The sequence below is a fragment of the Uranotaenia lowii genome, chromosome 3, assembly GCF_029784155.1.
Source record: "Uranotaenia lowii strain MFRU-FL chromosome 3, ASM2978415v1, whole genome shotgun sequence".
NCBI classification, from domain to species: domain Eukaryota; kingdom Metazoa; phylum Arthropoda; class Insecta; order Diptera; family Culicidae; genus Uranotaenia; species Uranotaenia lowii.
In genome coordinates, this window is record NC_073693.1 from 243,172,406 (window position 1) to 243,192,399 (window position 19,994).

At 39.3% G+C, this 19,994-nt stretch overlaps 1 protein-coding gene across 8 annotated transcripts in view; it reads right to left on the minus strand.

Annotated features, from left to right (window-relative positions):
* Window positions 1-19,994, minus strand: part of LOC129751779 (USP6 N-terminal-like protein) — a 67,204-nt gene continuing 47,210 nt past the window's right edge. For 5 of the 8 annotated variants that reach the window (XM_055747485.1, XM_055747481.1, XM_055747482.1 and 2 more), the window contains one exon: window positions 1-857. In XM_055747485.1, coding sequence (XP_055603460.1) covers window positions 475-857 — 383 coding nt within the window. In that variant the 3' untranslated portion in view covers window positions 1-474. Of the gene's footprint in view, window positions 858-15,261; window positions 15,837-15,858; window positions 16,238-19,994 lie in introns of those variants that run through there. The other 3 variants (XM_055747487.1, XM_055747488.1, XM_055747486.1) reach the window with 3 other exon arrangements.

A 19,994-nucleotide genomic window follows, 5' to 3' on the forward strand; every position in this document is an offset into this window, starting at 1 on the left:
CGTTCATAATATTCCATCATATAGTTAAAAGAAAAAAAACCACAACACAGTTTCGTACACGAAACAATTCCACGTTATTGCGCGATACAATCAATAATCCTTGTTACAACGAATGCCTCGAGTTTTCTGTTGCAGAAAACAGCTTACACAACTGAGCCTTCTTCATAAACTATTTGCTAGTAAACGGTTTAGTCCAAAAATGTTTGCCTTATCGAACGACAAAGGTTTAAAAATCCAATACTTTTTTCAATAGTTGATACATTATTGCTTATACACTAAGTACACGTACTGCTGTAGGATGCAACGGTAAATTAGGTTAGGTCTGACCCGGGAAAAATCCCCTAGATATAGAGCTGGCTTCCAAAATTCCACCAAGCGGCAGTGACGTTTCACACCAAATTTCTTGATACATTCACGGACGGGTTCTGATTGTCAACTACCACCGACCGGGAAAAATCGTTTCAGTTCCTGCTCCTAGCTAGAAATCTGTTTCTCCGTAACTTCGTCCTCGTCTTCCTCTTGCTCCTCGGCGGCCGAAGTCACGTGTCCATTAGTGATGGTGATAATGACGGGAGCATCGCTCCCCAGCGAGTGGAGATCCGCTGCGCCGAAGCTGCCCCCACTGCCACCTCCATCCAGCAGTTGCGTCGATATAATACTGATACTGTCGTCATCGAGACGATCCTCCAATCCCAATAGGGAATTGTTGCCGCCGGTGCCATTGCCGACCGGATGTTGCTGCGACGACAGCCGGAAGATATCACAGGTACGCTCGTACGATGTAATGCTGACATCGTTGGTCGAAGTGACGGAAGTGCCCGTTAGGGAGTTTTTCGTTATGCTACCGTCTTCGTAATCTAGAATGGGAGAAAGTGTTTGGGTTTGGTTTTTTTTTCTGATATTCGATTAATGAGCGAGCAGTTATTCGAAACATTTGGGGATATTTGAACCACATAAGTTGTCAGTTTAGATTATTGTCAATAGTCGTGTTTTATCAATAGGAGATTCCGAACGTCTTTCTAAACTTTAAATAAAAAGTTATAATGAAAGTTATTATCGGAGAACAAAAACTGTAGGATAGAAAAAATTCGCATACAGTTTTTCAACTTTTCACTGCTAGTAACCATATTAACCTGATTGCAGTCACCTGGAAATTCTACCAGCGTCGAGAATTCGATAACCGTACACGACGTGGCCTCGTATTCGTTCGACGGGATGCTTATCGCGGCCATCCTCATGTGCTTACCAACCAGCTGGATCGTGGTGACATCCGGCACATATTCTGCTGACAGGCGGCCAGCAGCAAAGACTCCATGGCGACACCGGTCCAGACAATAAACACATCTGTCGATCGCACCATCGACAGCAGGACGCAACACATTTTCTGCTGACCAGGCGGACAGCAGCGGGTTAATCACGGCGACACTTCGCCTAAACATCAATCAACGCATCTATCGATCGAACTATCGATAGCAGAAATTCCTGGCGCTACCCGCCCGAAAATCGGATCAACTCAAACCCGAAATGGACTAAATTAGAATTTTAACACATCAGTTTTGGAATAAAAAAAATCTGGATGGAAACCGGGTCTGGTGGACAAAACTTTGGACCGGAAAGTCATGCAAGCTTATAGCTTACGCCAGTAGGAAGACTGCCTCAGTTCGAGACGTGGGCAAAAAAGTGGGATCCCCTCTCAGCACCGTCCATCGTGCCAAGTTAAGATTGGGTCTAAAGTAGGGTTGCCAGAATTTTTTCAGCATGTATCCGGGCCGAACAAATCCGGGAAATTTTATTTAAAAACCTGGCAAAATCCGGGCATTTGATTTCAAAATTGACGTCCTTAAACCGGGCAATTTCCGGAAAAATTTGGTTCAAACCCAGAAATAAATCAACAATAATCAAGAATCGTTTGGAGGAATAAATAAAAAAAAATTAACATCATAATTTGATTTTTTTTGTTTTGCCAATTAAAATCAGCTACTTTAAAATCAATAAAAAATGTTTGTTTTGTTAAAACTTCAAAAAAATATCGTTAAAAATTATTAAAATGTTATTCCAAATTCGGGCCAGTTGGGAATTCCTCCACTATTCCCGGTAATCTGGAACGTTTGCTATTCGATTTGTTCAATTTCATGTAAGACGAATCATTCCATACAACGCCAAGAATATGAAAAGAAAATTGGTTTTCACTTCTTTTTTTATCCATGTTGAAAATGCCTATTTGAATTTTTTTTAAGTGCAATATTGCCAATTTGATAAATTTACGACGTTATAAAAGATTTTTTTTTATTAAAAAAGTCTGCTACCGAGCATGCTTAGAAAATAAAACAATTGCTTGGAGATTTGTCGAGCAATTGCTTCAGATTTGGGCTTTATTCATACCAAACTAGCTTGTTCTAAAAGTAAAAGATTCTGTCAGAGAAAACAGCTGTCAAAACAAACTTTATTCATAGTGTTGAGGAAAACAATAACAGCACTGGCAACTCTGCACTCAGCTGGCTCACCAGGACAGCTAGACTGTCCCTTGGCGGAAGCATCATCGGCTGTCATCTGAAACGTCAATCCTATTTCCCGCGTGTGACAAATAGGCAGTTTTAATTACAGTTGCTATTTTAAGTTAATAAAGTTTTTATAATAGTAGATTAAATACTGTGTCGCTTATTCGGTCATCACGTCCCGCACGGTATTTAAAAGTGGCAACGAGATATCGCGGTAGTTTTTTGTTTCGCGAGTGAAGTTTAAAGTTAACTCGTTCAACATCCCAAGCAACCAAAAGTTCGAATATCACTTAAGGAACGAACTAATAAGTTCATAAATAGCTGTACAAAAGTTCTGTGGAACTTTTTTGCTGTTCAAAATGCTTTTTCGAGGTCCATGGAACTTCATTCTTTATCAAGTTCAGCCAATACCCAAAAAAAGCTTTAAAGTACTGTTTTGGTTTCTGTTTCTACTTTTTGGGAACTTTAAAGTTTGTATGAAGAATAACAATCTACTTGTTACGTACTTCTCATTTTTTTTCAAAATCAAGTAGCTATCAAAGGGTTGCAAGTCTTTTTGTACAGATCAATAGTTCGTAAAAAGTCTCTGTTGTACTATTTTGTAAACTTGAAAGTTTTTAATTAGTCCCAACCGGCGTTCAAAAGCAACTTCGTGTTATAGAAACTTTGAAGTACATAGATTTAAAAGCTAAAATCTACTTTTTTCGAACTTCAACACGTGTTTGCATAAATAAACACATCGTTACTTGGGAAACAACTATATGAAGTACACATTAAGTTCCGGAAGAACTTTTTAACAGCTTGAAAGTGGGAATTAAGTAGAAATAAAGAACCTGAAAGTCGTTTTAAAGAAAATCATCACATCGAGTAAAATCGTTGCCTACTCATGATGTTCATATAGGGCAACAAGTGTGGATCTCAACTTTCAAGCGGTGAGCTCGGGTTCGAGGCTTGGTAAGAACATGTTTTTTAAATGTAATGTGAGTTAGTAACAAATATAGTTCATTAATATGAATCAAAATCGCAGACTTGAGAAGGCAATTGAAGGAGCGGAAGAGTAATTTTTTCGATTTTTTATGCTGCTTATAAAGTGGATTTTGAAGCTGGTTAGAAGTTGTTTGACGATTTATGCGAACTTTTTGTCAACTTTAAAGTTCGTTTAACTACTTAAAAATTGAGCTGAAAAGAAGTTATATTAACATACTCGATTAAGCTGATCAAACCTGATAGAGGAATGTTATCCGAACTTTTGGTTGCTTGGGATACCGCCTCCCACGCGGAAACGTCGGATTTCGTCGATGTCAGATCTGGACGACGAAATGAACGGTGCTGCTGGAAATAACCCAAATGGACCACAACCCGCTGCCAATGGGCACAACCAGCAAGGGCAGCCGTCGTTGTCAACCGACGTCCTGATAGTCCAGCTCCTTCAACAGCTCCAGCAACAGCAGCAAGCAACGAATTTACTCATACAGCAGCAGCAAAGAGCCCAGGAGCAGCAAAATGCTAGGTTCCAGCTGCAAAATGAGGCCATTAACAACATGCGTCTTCCGTCTAGCTCAGCAAGGTTGTTCGACTCTTTAGCGAGCAATGTTAAGGAATTTCGGTATCAGTTAAACGAGAACATAACCTTCACTGTATGGTTTTCACGGTATGAAGAGCTGTTTTACAAGGACGCGACTGAGTTAGATGATTCTGCCAAAGTGCGTTTACTTATGCGAAAACTCGGAGTTTCGGAACATGAGCGTTACACAAGTTTCATTCTCCCGCAAACTGCAAAAGATTTTACCTTCGAACAGACAGTCTCAAAGTTAAAGAATCTGTTTGGAGCTCCAGAATCAATCCTGAGCCGCCGATATCGTTGCTTGCAGGAATCAAAAGGTCCAACCGAAGACTACGTAAGCTATGCCTGCAGAATCAACCGCAGTTGTGTCGAATTTGAGCTCGGTAGAATAACCGAAGAAGAATTTAAGTGTCTCATCTTCGTTTTTGGGCTTAAATCTGAAGTCGACGCAGAAATCCGAACGCGGCTCCTGACCCGGATCGAGGAAACAACTGGCATTACCCTTGAAAAACTATCAGCCGAATGTCAGCGTCTCATCAACTTACGGCATGATACGGAAATGATCGAGGGTAGTTCGGTCAATGCTATAAGAGGACAGCAGTTTCAGGCCCCATCTGAGACAAAACAATTTCAGACGTCGGATAAAGGTGCACTCTTTGTTCCAGACCAACGAATGCCATCGGGTCCCTGCTGGAATTGTGGGCAGATGCATTTTAATAAAGATTGCCCTTTCAAGAGCCACAAATGCTCGGACTGCAACCGGTTTGGTCATCGAGAGGGCTTTTGTTCTAGCTCTCGCCGATCATCAAGGTCTAGACGCCAGCAGAGGAAGAATGTCAACAACTTCGAGGTCGACATGAGAACCGTGAGTGTCGCATTGTGTACAGTGAAAAATAAAAGGAAATATGTGTCAGCCGAGCTCAATGGAACAAAAGTGAAACTTCAGTTCGACACCGCATCGGACATAACAGTGCACAGTGGTGCAGAACAGCAATCTAGCTGTACGAAATTAATAGCGCCCAGGGATGAAGAGATAGACATTTGATGTCTTCAGCAATATTGTTCAGTTTTACAAGGGGCATATTCTAGTATCAAAATATTTGCCGAGGGGTCCACCGATAGCGAGATAAAAATGCTAACTTTTTTCTTTTTCAAATTAGGGCTTTGATGTCTTCGACAAAGTTGTTTATCTGATCAAAATACATAAGTTTGTTGAATATGTCAAAGTCCTGTCACATCACCCTCAGGAGTTACAGTCAAAGTAAAAAAAATCTCTTGAAAAAACTGTTTTTTGAACCTGACACGTTGTAGATGGGATAAAATGGTTCGCTGTCTTTGAAACAAAGTTGTAACAAGCCACGATCTACATTTGTCTCATACATTATGATGGGTTTAGAAGTTGCTGAAGCTCTATAGAAAGCATTTAGTGTATTTTATTGGCAATTTTGGAAGGCTCATCCATCGAAAAGTGCACATTTTCGCAACATCCCCTTTTTTGTGATTATTTTTGATGATAAGCGGAACCATTTCCGTTTGAAATTAGCGCGGAAATCGGTGGAACTAGTAGAGATTTGAATGATTGAAAATACACGTTTTATGTAAAAATGACCTGTTTTACTTATAGAAAAAACGTTAAAACATTTAATTGATTAATAAAATGTTGCAGTTTTATTTTTTATATTTTGTTTTATTAATAGACATTTAAATTCGATTTTTCAAATCATTTAAACCCCAAAAATTGAATGGAACTTATCTGTTAAATTTGGTAGAGCACTAAATTAATATTTGAATTATAGAATTCTGCCATTACAATATAACTGCTATAACTGGTTCCAAGTAACTGTGACCAAGTAACCAATCTTACAAGCAATTCGCTTTTGTCTTTTCGTTGAGTCACAAGTTTTAATCGAATTTGAATGCCTTTTAATAAAACAAAATATGTAAAAGAAAACTGCAACATTTTATTAATCAATTAAATTTTTTAACGTTTTTTTTTATAAGTAAAATAGGTAATTTTTACATAAAATGTGCATTTTCAATCATTCAAATTTCTACTAGTTCCACTGATTTCCGCGCTAACTTCAGATGAAAATGGTTCCGCTTATCATCAAAAATAATCACAAAAAAGGGGATGTTGCGAAAATGTGCACTTTTCGATGGACGAGCCTTCCAAAATTGCCAATAAAATACACTAAATGCTTTCTATAGAGCTTCAGCAACTTCTAAACCCATCATAATGTATGAGACAAATGTAGATCGTGGCTTGTTACAACTTTGTTTCAAAGACAGCGAACCATTTTATCCAATCTACAACGTGTCAGGTTCAAAAAACAGTTTTTTCAAGAGATTTTTTTTACTTTGACTGTAACTCCTGAGGGTGATGTGACAGGACTTTGACATATTCAACAAACTTATGTATTTTGATCAGATAAACAACTTTGTCGAAGACATCAAAGCCCTAATTTGAAAAAGAAAAAAGTTAGCATTTTTATCTCGCTATCGGTGGACCCCTCGGCAAATATTTTGATACTAGAATATGCCCCTTGTAAAACTGAACAATGTTGCTGAAGACATCAAATGTCTATCTCTTCATCCCTGGGCGCTATTAATTTCGTACAGCTAGATTGATGTTCTGCACCACTGTGCAGTGGTGTCAAGTGAAACTTGGAGAAAAGTTGGTAAACCGAGCACAAAAACAGCATCAGTGCACAGTGGTGCAGAACATCAATCTAGCTGTACGAAATTAATAGCACCCAGGGATGAAGAGATAGACATTTGATGTCTTCAGCAACATTGTTCAGTTTTACAAGGAGCATATTCTAGTATCAAAATTTTTGCCGAGGGGTCCACCGATAGCGAGATAAAAATGCTAACTTTTTTGTTTTTCAAATTAACGCTTTGATGTCTTCGACAAACTTGTTTATCTGATCAAAATACATAAGTTTGTTGAATATGTCAAAGTCCTGTCACATCACCCTTAGAAGTTACAGTCAAAGTAAAAAAAAATCTCTTGAAAAAACAGTTTTTTGAGCCTAACACGTTGTAGATTGGATAAAATGGTTCGCTGTCTTTGAAACAAAGTTGTAACAAGCCACGATCTACAATTGTCCCATACATTATGATGGGTTTAGAAGTTGCTGAAGCTCTATAGAAAGCATTTAGTGTATTTTATTGGCAATTTTGGAAGGCTCGTCCATCGAAAAGTGCACATTTTCGCAACACCCCCTTTTTTGTGATTATTTTTTATGATAAGTGGAACCATTTTCATTTGGAATTAGCGCGGAAATCGGTGGAAATAGTAGAAATTTGAATGATAGAAAATACACATTTTATGTAAAAATTACCTGTTTTACTTATAGAAAAAACTTTAAAACATTTAATTTATTAATAAAATGTTGCAGTTTTCTTTTCTATATTTTGTTTTATTAAAAGGCATTTAAATTCGATTAAAACTTATGAATCGACGTCTATCTCTTCATCCCTGGGAGCTATTAATTTCGTACAGCTAGATTGATGTTCTGCACCACTGTGCAGTGAAAGCAAAATCTGCATCCGGAGATACTCTGGCTCTACTGTCGGAATTTGAATGTTTAGTGAAAATAAGTGGCATTTCCCAAATCTGTACGGTGTTTGTTGTGTCACAAGACTTGAACATTCTTGGACTGGACCTCATTGAAAAGTTTTGTTTGGATTCTGTCCCAATGGTGAACTTTTGCTATCAAATCAGTGAAAAAGTGGACCCTATCACCATCCGTCTTAAACGAAAATACCCGAAAGTGTTCAGTACAGATTTGGGAAAGTGCACCAAAACCGTAGTGAAGTTGGATCTGAAACCAGACCGAAGACCAGTGTTTAGACCCAAACGTCCTGTGGCATACTCAATGTACATGGCCGTTGATGAGGAATTAGACCGTTTGGAGCACCTCGGCATAATTACACCCACTGACTATTCCGGAGTGGGCGGCTCCAATTGTTGTGGTGCGTAAGGCGAACGGCAACATACGGCTCTGCGGCGACTATTCCACAGGTCTCAACGATGCTATACAACCGAACCAGTATCCCCTGCCGCTGCCAAATGATATTTTCAACAAACTGGGTAACTGCAGGGTGTTCAGCATCGTCGATATGTCTGAGTCTTATCTACAAATTCCTGTCGATGAAGCTACGAGTAAGTTGCTGTCCATTAACACCCATCGAGGCATCTATCAAGTTAATAGTCTGGCACCGGGTGTCAAGGCTGCGCCAGAAATTTTTCAACAAATCGTCGACACGCTGCTGGCCGGACTTTCAAGGACCTGTGGTTATTTAGATGACCTGATTGTGGGTTGTAAAACCGAAGAAGATCACTGGAACAACCTCCAGGCTTTGTTTCAGCGCTTGGAGGAATTTGGTTTCACAGTGCGGTTAGAGAAATGTTCGTTTGGTCGCCAGCAAATTAAATATCTGGGCCATTTGTTGGATCACCATGGAATCCGCCCAGATCCCGGGAAAGTCGCTGCCATCAAGCTTATGCCTTCTCCCAATAATGTCAGCGAAGTACGCTCATTCCTAGGAGCTATAAATTTTTACGGGAAATTCGTTGCTAACATGAGAGACCTGCGTTATCCTCTGGAGGAATTGTTGGAATCCGGACTAAAATTTGTTTGGAGCCCAGAATGCCAAGCATCTTTCGTCAAGTTTAAAGAAATCCTTTCGTCAGATCTCCTACTCACGCACTACAACCCGCAGCTGGAAATAATCGTTTCCGCTGATGCATCGTCGGTCGGTCTTGGAGCCAAAATTTCGCATCGATTTCCCGACGGAACGGTTAAGGTAGTGCAACACGCCTCCAGAGCGCTGGCACCCGCCGAACGAAATTACAGCCAGATCGATCGAGAAGGACTAGCCATCATCTTTGCTGTTACGAAGTTTCACCGAATGGTATTCGGTCGGAAATTTCGCCCCCAGACAGATCACGCCCCATTACTGCGAGTCTTTGGTTCGAAAACTGGAATACCCGTTTACACAGCCAACCGGTTACAGCGCTGGGCGCTTACATTGCTCCTATACGACTTCACCATTGAGTATGTATCGACAGCAAAGTTCGGTCAAGCCGACATCCTTTCTCGCCTCATCAACCAGCATGTGAAGCCATCCGAAGATTATGTCATCGCAGCCGTGACCCTTGAAAATGACGTAAAATCTGTAACAGCAAACACATTTCATGCTTTCCCTATCACTTTTAGTTCGGTCGAGTCAGCATCGTTAAAAGACCCGGTAATGAAGCAAGTTTATCGTTTTATTCAAAATGGCTGGCCTCACAAACTTGCCCTCAACAAAGATGACGAGTTGCAGCGATTTTTCGATCGACGCGACTCCCTAACCACCATAAACGGATGCGTTCTTTCCGGTGAACGGCTGGTTATTCCTGCTAGGTTGCGGAAGCAATGTCTAGAACAACTTCATCTAGGACACCCAGGCATTGTTCGAATGAAAGCTATCGCTCGCAGCTACGTATATTGGCCGTCTTTGGACAAAGAAATAGTTCGATATGGTTCTTCTTGTCCCCACTGTGCGATGGCTTCAAAAGCTCCTGCTATTTCACCGCCGATTTTGTGGCCGAAAACAACCCGTCCTTGGCAAAGAGTGCATATCGATTTTGCCGGACCTATCAGCGGTGAATACTATCTTCTTGTTATCGATTCTCACTCAAAGTGGCCTGAAATAGTACCAACAAGCCGGATCACATCCGCAGCGACCATTAATCTGTTACGTAATATTTTTGCCAGACTAGGAAATCCCGAGACCATTGTCTCAGACAATGGTTTGCAGTTTACCAGCGCAGAATTTGCCCAATTCTGTGTCACAAATGGAATTTCGCACATCAGAACTGCACCTTTCCACCCGCAGTCAAATGGACAGGCGGAAAGATTTGTCGATACCTTCAAGCGGGCCATAAAAAAATCACGTCGGAGAGGGGTACGATAAAAGAAGCGCTCGATATATTTTTACTAACATATCGCAGTACACCGAATCGCTCGAATCCAGATTGCCTATCACCATCAGAAGTTATGTTTGGCCGTAAAATCCGGACTAGTTTGGAGCTTCTTCGTCCGCCCAATCCCAAACTTCCGACCTCAGTCGCGAAAGTCCGTTCGTTTGAGCATGGTCAATCAGTGTATGCCAAGGTCTTCCGGAACAACAAGTGGAAATGGGCTCGAGGAAGTATTTTGCAGAAAGTGGGCCAAGTCATGTACAACGTAGCTATCGAAGCCATGAAGGGACGCCATGAAGGGACACCGCTGTTAAACGACAATGAACAACCCAAGTCTACCAAACCGCTGCCAGTTGATATTTTTCTGGATGCTTGGAATCTTCCCGCATCTTCGGCGATCGAATTAGAAGAAGCTGTTGCCAATTCAACAACACTCAGAGAGCTAGTGGAACTTCCGTCGTTGTCACCAACTGATAGTGAGTCTAGCTCTTCAACTATGGAATCATCAATGTCTGATGCAGAACTTTCATCGCCGCATTTTGAATCTGCTTCGGCTAGTACTCCTTCAGCAGTTCCTCCACGGCGATCAACCAGGAATCGCAAACCACCCCAGAGGTTTCAGGCTTACCTTCGTTATTAGGGGGAGGTGTTGAGGAAAACAATAACAGCACTGGCAACTCTGCACTCAGCTGGCTCACCAGGACAGCTAGACTGTCCCTTGGCGGAAGCATCATCGGCTGTCATCTGAAACGTCAATCCTATTTCCCGCGTGTGACAAATAGGCAGTTTTAATTACAGTTGCTATTTTAAGTTAATAAAGTTTTTATAATAGTAGATTAAATACTGTGTCGCTTATTCGGTCATCACGTCCCGCACGGTATTTAAAACATAGCAACCGAAGCTTCAAGTGACTACTCGACTGCTCGATTTGGTTTAGCAAAAGCAATTGCTAGGTTTTTTTCATACCACCTATTAATGACTTGTGACTCGTCTTATGTAATAGGGCCCATGAAATCGCATCCGTGGGAGACCTTAAGTGCATAACAAAAATATGCTCATACGCTTAAGATCTTAGTTTTAACATGTTCTTTTACGTGGGAAAGGAATTTTTGATGAAACATCAATTAGGGTGCTGTTCAGATACCACGTGGACAGAAAAATGAGATTTTTGACCCCCTCCTTCCCCTCCGTGGACAAGCGTGGACATTTGAAAATCCCCTACCCCCCTCCCCGGATGTCCACGTAGACAGATTCGAAATTGCTTGTTTTCTAAATTTATTTTGACAGTTAGAAAACACTACTTTTTGCCTTTTTGTTATTGAAATGGCTGATTTTGAAGAAAAAACGAATAAGTATTTCCTGATACAAAAGTATTTTAAAAATTTAAATTTGTAAATTCTCCAAAAGGGTAACGCTCACAAAGCGAGTGGGTATATGCAAGGTCTCCAATTTTCACATTCACAACACCAAAGTTTGTCAAATGGCAAAGGCTTACTACTGTAAGTTTGTTTTCGATGTTTTCAGTTGAAATTCGACGGTGCTTCAAATGACGATGACGTTAATGATTTTCAAAGTGCACCTGATGATTTTCGAATGAAAATCAAGACATTCAATTTCAAACGAAAATGAAAATTGTTATTTTAATGTGATTTTTTTTCAAGTCTATTTTTTGGGATTATAAACTATTTCAGAGAGGAACTAAGCCAACAAACTTGAAACTCATTTTATTTATATTATTTTTGATTCAAGTTAGAGGAATCGATTTTACAACCAACAACAAAATCTAAAATAGATTTTTTTTCATTTTGACAGCTTGATTCTTTAAAAAACGATCTTATAATTAAAATTTATGTAGGGTAGAAGCACTAGTTATTGAACAGGTACCAGATATTGAACACTAGTAAAACATTAACCGATTAAAACAATAATATACAGTAGAAAAATGAATCAAAATCCGTTGTGCCACTGTTAAAGCATTTTCTAACTCTGTTCAAATTTTTATCAAGAATCTCGGACTCTTAAAGCCACAATCCTCGAAACTTGAATATGTGGTCAAATTTTGGCATGGTTTTTCGACTGGATGAAGAAAACAGCCTAATTTTAATTGGGGGAAAAATTGGATAAAAGACAAATAAACGTCTAAGATAATGATATGAGTGGTTTCAACTAAGTCTTTTTAAATGATTTCTATAAGAGTGGCAGCCTTTATAATCCTAAATTTCTAAAAATTTAACAAATTAAAGTGTTCAATCATTGGATCACAGAAAACGCCAATGTTTCAATTATTGAACGTTCAATCTAGCAGTACTCGTTTCGTAAAGAAATGCATGTACCAGTTATTGAACAAACATCGGTTGGTGTTTGGAAATGTAAACAAACTGCTTCTCGGTTGCTAGCTCAACCGAAATCGCCCCTGCAACGCATACTATCAAGCGAAATACCCCTAAATATATGCAATGATATTCAATGTTTACGTGTTCAATAATTAGAACATTGCCTGTTCAATATTTGAATCATTGTGTTCAATCATTGGAACAAAAGTAATTTTGAATAAAAATGCTTAAATAATAATTTCAAAACATATTTCCGCGAAAAAAAATATATCGATTCGAAGCAGAGAAATAAGCTTAAGCTACGCTATCAAAATTTTATCAGAAAAACCTTTCGTTATTATTTATTGGCCACAAATGTGTTGAATCCCAAAGATGGTGTTCAATATATAGTGTTCTTACCCTACTAATTTGATGATTTTCAACAAGACATGAAAATGAAAGCAATAATTTTCAATCGAAAATTTTTTCTTTCATTTGACTGTAATGTGGACCGGGCTGAAAGTTTTATTTACTGACTTTCATAGCAACCTGAAACCTACAAGTTTTCTTTTGGCGGCAAAAAAAGTTATTCGATTGTGAATTTCCAAAGCAGTCAAGTTTCAAATGATTGAATGAAAATTGGAGACTATGGGTATATGATTTAATTAGGAGGGAAATATTAAAAAACTAGGACATGTTCACAAAAGCGAGACGATGAACAACTCAATGTTTAATGCTTTTTTTCAAGTTATTCAGTGAAGAAAAAATGGAAAATTGACGCCAAAATTTTGCTGGCTTGAACGAAAGTTTCTTTCCTGAAGCACTTTCTGAAGTCAGATAAAAAATGGGAATTTTTTAAGTTACGTCACTCGAGTCGCAGAATAGGCCTTAAATCTAAGGGACTTCGACTTTAAACTGGTGATTCACCAGTGGTGAAGATAAATATCGAACTAAACAATTTCATGTGTACCTAACCTACCAACTTTCCGATCCAAAATTCGGAAGCAGAACTCATACCAGAGTTTGCGCAAAAAAGTTCGAAAATGTGAGTTTGGTTACTTTAAAATGTCGCAGGTCTCCCATTTTGTTCGGGGGACTTGAGACGTAACTCCTCTTCCGAACGTTGGAGACTTGTGATTTGTTGCCTCCTGTGGACTAGGCTTAAAAATTCTAATACAGAATCCAAATTTCGAAATAATTACCTAGCGTGACATAAAATGCATAATTCGTCGGTGGTTTGTTACATTCTTAAATATTTCTGTAGTTCATATGGTTCATATCCCCGAATGTTTCTCAATAATAGATCAATCAATGCTAAAAACTTACCAAGAAAACACCAAACAGCTAACTAAAAAAAACATCAGCATGCACTAAGTAAAACTGAAACAGAATGGATAAATAACAGCCAAGGGTAAAAGCACATCTAGAACGAAAACTAAAAAAAACTGAAACATCCAGAAGCGAAAGGAATTTCGGAAACAAAAAAAAACAGAAACATACACGAAACATTCGTTTTTTAAGTACCAAAAATTTGTATTGGCTCAGCGGAATAAATTGTAAATTATGTTTTCGTAAATTTTGTACATTAGATTTAAATAGCTAACGGGCAAACCTAACACTAACTATCCACGTAAAGTATTTAGCAAATTTAAAAATATATAAAGGTACATTTCGTTTAGGACGGTGGAGTAATTTAGGAAAGTGAAGTAGCTTATGGAATGGCCTTGGGTGTGTGTGAAATGACACGAATCAATCATGGGTAATCACGTTTATTCTTCCCAAATCTCATCTTCTTCGAGTTCGAGTATTTCCGTCTCGGATTACATACAAATTTTCTTGGTAGTTAAAACGGTGCACTCGGAGCGCGGAAGTCGGGGGAACGGATTCCGGTAGCAGGCCGAAAAGGACGGAACCGGGGGCTTGATGCGGGTGCAGTCTCGAACTACCTTTTTCGGGGGGGCAACGGGGTGGAATCCGGGACTTGGCACAACCGGGCATTGTCGCCCGCAGACAGAGCTCTTTCTTGATTTTTATGCACTCAGGGCTTCAACGCTTGGGGCCGGTTTGTTGCAGGGTGGCTTCGAAGCTACTTGGCGCTTCTTCCGACGCGAGACCAGCTCCTGGGGCACGTCCGAGCAGGAGAACTCCTTCGGTTTGGGTGGCTCCGGACAGGCCCGCCAGATCTTGGGACTAGACTTTTTGCAGTGGGATTTGCTGCCCTTCTTCGGCATCGCCTGGGACCTATCGGAGCAAGCCTTCTGGGCACATTCCTTGCTCTTGGGGGCATCCGATTTGCATCCCCCCTTTCTGCTGGAAGATGAATACGGGCGACTCTTAGCCAGCTTTCCGGCTGCCTCCAGTTGCTTGAGGGCCGTGATTCCCTTTGCTGCTTCACTTAGAATTTTGAACATGGTTTCGAAAGATTGGTGGCGGTTCCGCTCGCAACAGAAAAACCAACTTAACCGTTTGAAGGGCCGAAAATGAATGAGGCTTTTCTGTTTCCTGTTGCCACACGACGCGGTGCAACTGGTTTACTTTGGTTTTTTTTTTCTTCTGCAAATCTATTATCGACTGGGTTGCTTTTTTAAAACGTTACTTTTCATTTCGGAACACGTGTTCTCAACTTGAGAAAGCGATAAACTTACTTGAACGCTTGTAGGTACATACTTTATGATATGAAAAACCAAAATTCAAAAAGTGGTTTCAATGATCTTCAACTTGTGCTACAAAAGAATTCCCTGCTGAATGTATCAAAAGTGGTTATCTGTGTGAACACTAGGGTGACAAAAAATCGTCATCGAATTTTGAAAACGGATCATATACATTTAGAAGATTGACCCAAAAACTGACCTGTCCAAAATTTCAGCTCGATCGTGTGTGAAAGCGCTCAGAGTTTCGTTTTTTTAATACTCAAAAATCACCTAAGGAATGCAGGCAAATCGAAATTTTTCACACCTCTACAAGGTAAAATGCAATCCGGACGGAAATACTCGATAATATCATTCAAACAATTTCTTTCCGGTTTATTTTCTTCTATTCGAAAGATCCTTTTTTATCTAGGTAGTAATATCATTAAGCTCAACCTAAAACCGCCTACAACTCTTAACTGTTATCAATAGTAAGAAACTAAGTACAATCTATGCTAGACGTTATTTTCGAACAGAAACAAAATGGCGCCTTTTGTCCTACCATACATGCTAGAATGTGCCCTATCAACACGTGATTTTGTTTCTATCTACTATTGTTTTTATTGCTCTGCAATAAATTCTTAAACCTAGGGTTTTTTTAACCTTAACTCTAACGTACCTACTAAAATGGGGTTGTCCAGGAAGGCACTTCCTACAATCTAGTAATTTCCTCGATCATATTATCACAATTTTCGTCGAACGAATCGATAATCACGAGCGAGTTCAGGCTGGTGGCCAGCGACGTGCAAGTGTCTAGCGTGGTAAAGCTCTGAATCGTCCGCAGTGAGGACATACTGACTCCTACGTACGCGTCAGGTGGATTCCGATTTTAGATGGGCCAAAACGGTTGGTGGTAGGTGGTAGGTGTTTGGTGGATGGAGTGTCGATTCAAAAAAAATCGCGTGTGGTTTTAGGGTGAATGATTTGTGGTGATGTTTTCGTGTGTGAATTTCGTTCAACAGGCAACAGCAGCATCCAGCCCGATAAGAAGGGTAGTGTTATTAAATCGAAATAAACGGCAACAAATATGAAAAGAAACAGAAAGTGTAAGGAAAGAAAAAAAACATTTATAAATAAACTCATTCGAGTACGAGCTTTGTCATGACGGCGATGCTGCAGCTGACAAGTGCAGTTACACATATTTAAGTAGTAGGTACCTTTGTTCAAGGGAATCAACCGCCTTAACCGAGGTGTTAGTTTAGCTTGGGTTCACACAGGCAAAAGAAATGATGATCGGAGGAGGGATGGAGAGAAGAAACATGCAAAAAAAACCGTTAAAATTATAATAATAAAAATACTGAAAATAAAATAGAAGCGACTAAGTATGTAAAGAATGTGACTGCTTACGAAATTTGTTAAGGTTATGGTTTGGTCGTCTATTTAAAGCCTAAATATGCTAAATGGTAGCACTGCAGCGTTCATGAAACGGATTTGGATCCCCATTGAAAATAAATGACTGATGAAAGCTCAAAAAGTAATTTTGAAATCATGTTCAAGTGTTTTCTACTTATTTCATCATTGATTATCAATAGATCATATAAAAATTCTCCTAAAACCAGTTTTATTGAACCCTAAGGAACCCTGGGAAACGCAACCGATCAAAACGTCAAACATAACATAACATAACATCGTAAATCTTAGAGCAAGTTCTCTGGTGTTGGGAAAAAGTGGTAGAAATTTTGACGCTTACAGCACATTTTGAAAATTTTCCCATGCAAAAACATTTTCAAGATCTGTGGACTTCTAGTTTTTTTACAACACGTGTTGTATTTCCGCATGCTGTGATGCAAAAATAGCAACATTTCTATCACATACGGCTGAAATAGACACAGTGTTGTAAAAAAATACAACGCCCCAAGATCTTGAAAACATTTTTGCATGGTAAAATTTTCAAAATGTCAAAATTTCTACCACTTTTTTCCCAACACCAGTGAACTTGCTCTTAGAAAGTAGTGTACAGCTGAATCGCCATCGACTGCTATGTTCCGAAACGTAGCTTATCTTCCCACTCAAGAGCTCCCTGAGTCAACTGAGACAACTGCAGTAAGCAGTTGTCAGCAGAATGCTTTGCAACTTGAACTATGTACACCGGCTACAGCGCAATTTTAAGATCAAACCTAGATCTTTCGAGAAGTAAGTCAAAATCAGCGAAAAAATCCGGATTTTCCTTCCAAATGTTCTTGATCGGCTACACAGCAAACTGTGATTCCGTAATCTGCAAGCATTTTGGTGAAAATTTCTAGCATTTTCACTACTAAAAGGTGTCCACGATGAAATTGCTACACTATGAAATGGCTCTAACTTTTCAACCGTTGGGATTCTATCCAACATTAAATTTGAGTGGATTTAGTTTATAGTGCATTGTCTACATCCTGCAAGTTATAAAGTCAAAACTCGCGGTAATGAAGTCGAAAGAACATCCCGTGCGTGATAAAATCTTGTGCATTCATCACGAGAACAAGGATCTCTCGCATCGTTCCATCGCTAAAACGTTGGGAATAGCGAATTCCACGGTGTCGCGAGTGATTAAGCGGTTCGAGGAACGATTGACCACCGATCGGAAGCCCGGAAGTGAAGGAAAAAGTATTCCGTACAACACCAAAAATCATAACCGCGTAGTGGGGCCTTCAACCGAAACCCGAACGCCTCCGTTCGGGATGTGGCTCAGAAGCTGCGTCTTTGTCCAGAAGGCCAAAACTAAGGCTGCTTCATGGACGACGAAACATATGTGAAGGCCGACTTCAAACAGATCCCCGGCTAACTGTTTTTCCTTGCCAAGGATAACCCAACAAACATTTTTGCTGATTAAAAACGCCAATTCTCTGACTGTATGCTGTTTTGAGGTGCTGATTGCTGTTTCAGCTTTCTGGCTGAAGAAAGAAATATTTCAGCGCTGTTTCAGCGTATAAGGAAGTTTTATTTCAGCCAATAGAAAGTAGGGGAAAATAGGCTGAAGAATAACTCGTTCAGCCTTTGTCCAACCATTTTTGACACCTTCAAATTTGACAGCCGTCAGCTGTACAAGGGCTGAACAGCAGCTTCTCTCTGAATTTTGGTTGCCTTCTTTCAGCAAGATAGCTGATTTAAAATTAGAACTAAACAATGTTTCAGCGGTTGTTCAGCGAAAAATGTTTGTTGAGAAGTTCAGCGTTCCGGAGCATGTCCGCACTCAGAAGATGTCCAAATTTGCGAATAAATTTCTGGTTTGGCAAGCCATCTGCACGTGCGAGAAGCGGAGTGCACCTTTCGTTACCCAGGACACGATGAACGGACAGGTGTATATGAAAGAGTGCCTCCAGAAGCGGCTGCTTCTTCTCCTGAAGGACCACAACGTACCAACAATCTTCTATCCGGATTTGGCCTCATGCCACTACTCCAAGGACGTACTGAAGCGGTTGCGAACAATAAGGTCAATTTCGTGCCGAAAATGTTCAACACTCCGGAGCACCGCTCCATCGAAAACAGGGTGGATAAAAATCAATGATTTTTTTTTTAAATCAAAAAAATCGGATTTATTTGATTTAAATCGGATTTTTTTGATTTAAATCAGATTTTTTTGATTTAAATAGAAATTTGAAAAAAAAAACTGCTTCTTAAGAAATAAATCACCTATCCAAAGTTTCTTCCATCATTAGTATCATTCATGATTCATGATTTTATACATTCACCAAAAGCAGAGAAATCCAATGCTATCGAAACTAAATTCTCATAGAATCCACATTGCATACATCCAACGCCACGAAACAAAAAAGCCCAGTTCTGATCAGCAAGTTGACGATCGTTTGAAAATTTATGTCAAATTCCTTCATACACTCAAAAAATGTGAAGCCTCTTTGAATTTCACATAGGAAACAGAGCTCGCGTAACAAACAGAATTTACGTAGTTTTCATATGTGTAGGTGAAATCCATTTGAAAAAACGTCAATGAAATGTGAATAGGGTTTCGTTCTGCTTTATGCATAACACATATTTATGTTTTTAAACTTTTTTGATAGGTGATTTTTACTCGTAAACAATTAAACTGTTTTTTTCTTGGGATTTTAAAGCCTGGGCGTTATTCATCCCCTAATTAAGCTGTATTAAATATATTTAACTTCGGGAATCTAGACTTCCGATTTACGACTTACTTCCGAAAAAGGAAAATGATTTATTACGTTTCTAAAAATTAGATTTGAATGCATGATAGATACTCCGTCTATACTTGGCAAATTTGGCAAATTTAAATGAGGCTATGTTACCACTATTACAATCATGTGAATTTCATGATTGTATCAAGGGATTTTCGATAAACTTCTAAGTGCTTTACGTAAATCTTTCAAGTTCGGAACCGGCCTGATTGTGACCCAGAAAGTTCTCTGTCACACGAATATACAATGAAACAATTCACTTTTTTATTCACTGAGTTTAAGTAGAAACTTTTATTTAAATCATTGATTTAAATGTGCGCCCCGCGAAGCTTTTTTCAAATTCAAATGCATTAACTTTTTTCAACAATGCATTGTTAGGAAAATTTATATGACTTGATCAAATATGCACTTATCTTAAGGCAATCTGGCAGCCCGGTTTTATCCGGGTTTGTCTGGATATTTGATACAATATTTGGGAACAGTTCGGCCCTGCCCGGTTGCCCGGATTTCATTGAAAAATACCCGGATATTTTCACTTTATTTGGCAAATAATTTGACAAAATTTGCCCAGATATTGCCCGGATTTTTGGTCATCTATTTAGAAATGAAAAGCCCGGATTATGCTAGGATTTTATCGAAAATAGCCCGGTTTGTCCGGCCCCAATACGTGCTGAAAAAAAATCTGGCATTCTTAACTTATCTGCATTGGCCCTACAATCATCAGGTTGTGAACTTTTTATTGGCATTTCAAACATTTATCATGTTCTGTTCAAAGGTATAAATGCAATATCATTTATAACGTAACTCTTTGAATAGCAAAATTCATTCAAGT